A 4,275-nucleotide genomic window follows, 5' to 3' on the forward strand; every position below is an offset into this window, starting at 1 on the left:
ATGTTGTAAATTATATTTACTGGTGTTTTTCATTTCGTAAAAGTTTATTTTTCTACAAATAAAATTTCAAAATACAAAAATGTGCTTACAAATTTAACTTTCAGCACATGAAATGAAAGTATAAGCAGAGAATATGAGCGTTACTCTTTAATAGGAAGATGTTCTTTAATCTTTCTTGTTCTTCCCCCCTTTTTTTAAATTAGTAGAAGTAAAATCACCCATTTAAGGAAGCAATTTCAGTAACTTTGCGTCATTAGTCAGAACTTCTGCAAATAATGGTCTAAATGAAGTCAATGAAAATTTTCGAAATTTACTTTTTAATTAATATACGCTTCGTAAGTTAAATTTGTTGAATTATTCCTGTATTTTCGGCGCCGTGTTCTATCCTATTTGGCAAACTAACCGGCCGAGTAAACGAAAAATTTCAAAATAAATAATTTCACAAGTAAAACAGCTAGATGAGAGTTATCATCAACAGAAAAGCAAAAGTTTAATCTCGGATGGCCCTTGTGGTACCTGTAACTCCATCAATTTCTCCTTTCTACAAAAGTAAAAACACCGAATATGTTTAATGCTACATTAAACCCATTACTACTTATTTTTTTTTCGTATTATTGCAAGAGAATTGATTTTTTTTACTGCTCCTGCCGAATGTATGAGAAAAACGAAGATAAGTTATTCGTTCGGAGATGCCTTTCTATCCTTTTTTTTATTTTTATTTTTTAATTTCGACTGACATCTTGGAAGTGCGATCCACTTTTTCTATGTCTTAACCTTCTTCGATTTTTATTTTGTATTAACTGTTTCGCAGAAAAATTAGCATAAATCTCTTGCTTAGTGATAATGTTAAAGTATTGATATGAGATGATATATTCCAATAGGAACAGTGTTTTTTTCCCTCTCTTGGTACTAGGATATATCCAAATATTGTATCGATTAGAGTTTCGTTTTCTCTCCTTCGTAATCCTGTAGGATTTTGAAAATTGTATGAAAAATTTTTCACCGTGTTTTGGTTTGATTCTCATATCACCATCGATTGAGATTATAAGGATGTGGCATTGCTGCCAATTATGTGTCAAGTTGGAGAGAATTGATTGAAATCTGAGCGTTTCCTCTTCATTCTACCCAAAAATAATTTTTCTGATATAGTTTTAATGTCTTTAGAAAGCGTGGCCATTGGTAAAAGGTTATCGTCCTTAGTAATACGTTCTGTCAATCTAGACTCGATTTTCATGGTTTATTATAAAAATAATTTAAAATAAATTTGTTCGGCCAGCAATTAAAACTGTGTAAAGTAGTTTTAAATTGCTTTTTCATTGATTAAATCAGAGACGTGACCTTCTATTCGAACAGCTTTCGCGACAGCTTCTTATTCTATTTAATAAAACGTTAGCTACTATGCGATAACAGGAAGGACATTTCAACTATTTCTGATTAATTTTTACTTAATTTAAACGATTTTTTTCCTTAGAAAATTTCACTTTAAATTCGTTAAATATGCTTAAACAAACGTTTCGTCTAAATAATGTTTAATGCATAAGGCACGAAAATGTCTTAAGAATCGGGAGAAAATTTTATAAAACTGATTTAAATTATATAAACATGATAAATATGCCAGAAGTTTTATATAAAGGTCATTTTTAAATCGAATCAAAACTCAATTTAGGAGTGGCGAATATTTTTCAGGAAAGGCATTAGCTAGCATTATGACAGGTCGGAGGGGGGAGAAAAGATGTGGAGGCCACGTCTTATTCTCACATCTGCTCTGACGGGTTGAATTCAACTTTTCTTTACTGTGGGTGTGATCTGTATCTGAATTCAGCACGTGATGCATCCTCGGGGAGAAGAAGTGACGAATGACTACCATCGCAGCAACTTGCTTCAACAGTCAGCAATATTCCAAAAAGGAGTTTTTGCTTGGCATTTTGGGAATTGGAATTTTCAATGAAAAAAGGTATCTTTGAAAATGAAAGATATGTTTATCGATGAAAAAATATTGCACGACAGACATATAATACTACAATACAATGATATCTGATACGGATTCTTGTAGTTTCGTATTGCTCGACTTTGTAAAGAATACTTTATATAACCCTATATAAATTTATAAGCGTAAATGTATAAACATTTTTAAAATCTTATATTAAAACACATGCGATTATATTTAATTTTAAAAATTCTTCGACTTTTGCCAGTCTGTGGTTCGATTTAACTCGGAATGCGATAACTATTTAAAATATACAGCAAATAAAGGTGAGAGGCTGATAGCTGTCAAATTTAATGCAATAGTTCAATCATTCCAACGGATTTTGTAATTTTTATAAGCGCAGAATTGCTTATGAAAATCAATAAAAGATCCTCGAAGAAATAAAAACACTAAAGTATTTTTAAAAGCAGTAGTTATATAGGATATTTTTTCGTTCTGTTTAAAAAGAATAAAAGTCTCGAGAGCTACGAACAAGTGCTATTGTTCTGCATATCGTCAATTTACTTTTTTATGCAACTCGGCAAAGAAGAATCTTGGTAAAAAGCCAGTAGTTCTTAATAAAACGCCAATCTATGAATGAGTTCCATTACAACTTTACGATTATAATTTTCTGATAGCCCTCCATAAATTTTACGAGGTTCTTTAACTGTCTGGAAACTCCATAATATCATTTTATGTACTAACTTATAATAATAATCTATTGTATATTATTTAATTATTTATCTGAAAAAATCTGTACTCACCTAACTTGGAGTGTCCGTATACAAAGAGACAGCCATCGTTTCCATTAACTACTGCTTGAATAACTTCTGTAAGAGAACTGGAACAAACTTCTGTCTATAAGTATAGAAAGAATATAAAAAGAAAAATGTCAGAAGCATAAAATCGGTTTTAAATACAAATCAATTTTAGACTTTATCGGTGGGGAAATGATGTAAAACATCAAAACTCTATAAAATACGTCGAAATCTATTCGATTTCTTTTTGTGAGTTGCAATAACTCTAACAAAACGTGAAAAAGATCTCGGATCTTAACTCCCACGAGTACACTATATTAGTAATGACCTCTTTGTCTTTCTTTTTGAGTTTCGGTCACACGATAGCTTTTACTTGTCAGTAAAAGTTGTATAGTACTTCAACATCACTAGTGCTGGCACTTCTCTACATTATTTCTAAAATTATTACTGTAGATATAGTTTCTGCAACTAGCTGTCTGTCATGTTATGCTCTAATGATTTTTACAAAAAAATAAATAATTTTACTCCTGCGAGAGACTATATTTCCAACTATGAATATCTCTTATGTTATTTACTAAACTGTAAACATTTTCGTGTTTTTAATTTTATCTATAAGTAGGCAATGATGCGGATACTTTTGCATCTGTTTACGTACACCACAGAAGGAATATCTCAAAATATTCTAAATTCATATCAAGAAAAAGCACTTTTACTTTTCTTGGAGAGTCGTCGTTCTTTAATAATTCATTATATTATCTAATCTTTATTAAATTATTATATTGGCAAGCTGTTCATGAATAATTTCTCTTGGCAGTAAACAAACTTACAAATGACTTCAGAGAGATAGTTCTCAACTTCTTTATAATCTCATTAATATTATTTGACGTCCATAAACATTAAAGACTCTTTCAAATTGACGTTTGTTTGATCTCTTCTAGCACAGGATAGTTGTATCCAAATCTAATAAACATTTTGACAAAGTTTGATGGAGACCTAAGAGGCTTAACTACCAGATTTACTTGTAAATGTTACATTATGCGTTAAACTATAGGGATTTACAGTTGTATATCTTATTGATTTACATACCTGAGTCTCGTCTGGAGAATAGATGGCATCGAAAGCAAATATCTTTGGTGCAGAAACTCCAACTCTTCTTTCTGCTGGAGTCGATAAGCCGCAAGACGAAGGATCATACACGATTATTTGCTTCTTCCTGCTGTCGATATTCAAAAATGTCGAACTAGTATCTGTAGCTGGTTTAGCAGGACAAACTCTAACCATTACTTTCACCTGATCATAAAATTTCAATAGTTGGTTTAATAGCAATACCTTGGAACAATATTTATCATTTTTTAAAATTTTCATTAAATTATTTATTAAATTAATATTTGATATTTATTAAAACCAATCAAAAACTTGCTGATTACAAAATGTTATAAATAAATATATATCAGTATATTATTAACCAAAAGAGACTTAATCATAAAGATAAATCGTATGATTTATCAAGAAAATATTGAGGAAATATCTTTCATTCTCAGAGCACTAAAA

At 30.4% G+C, this 4,275-nt stretch overlaps 1 protein-coding gene across 1 annotated transcript; it reads right to left on the reverse strand.

Annotated features, from left to right (window-relative positions):
- Positions 1 to 2,687: 2,687 nt before the first annotated feature.
- Positions 2,688 to 4,007, reverse strand: LOC111616603 (kinesin-like protein KIF26B). The gene is made up of 2 exons (XM_023357996.1): positions 3,811 to 4,007; positions 2,688 to 2,824 (listed from the first exon to the last, which is right to left on the reverse strand). Exons 1-2 carry the CDS (start codon positions 4,003 to 4,005, stop codon positions 2,699 to 2,701), a joined length of 321 nt encoding a protein of 106 aa, XP_023213764.1. The 5' UTR covers positions 4,006 to 4,007; the 3' UTR covers positions 2,688 to 2,698.
- Positions 4,008 to 4,275: the final 268 nt, after the last annotated feature.

The sequence above is a fragment of the Centruroides sculpturatus genome, unplaced genomic scaffold, assembly GCF_000671375.1.
Source record: "Centruroides sculpturatus isolate CEXI.00-Female unplaced genomic scaffold, Cexi_2.0 scaffold3639, whole genome shotgun sequence".
NCBI classification, from domain to species: Eukaryota; Metazoa; Arthropoda; class Arachnida; order Scorpiones; family Buthidae; genus Centruroides; species Centruroides sculpturatus.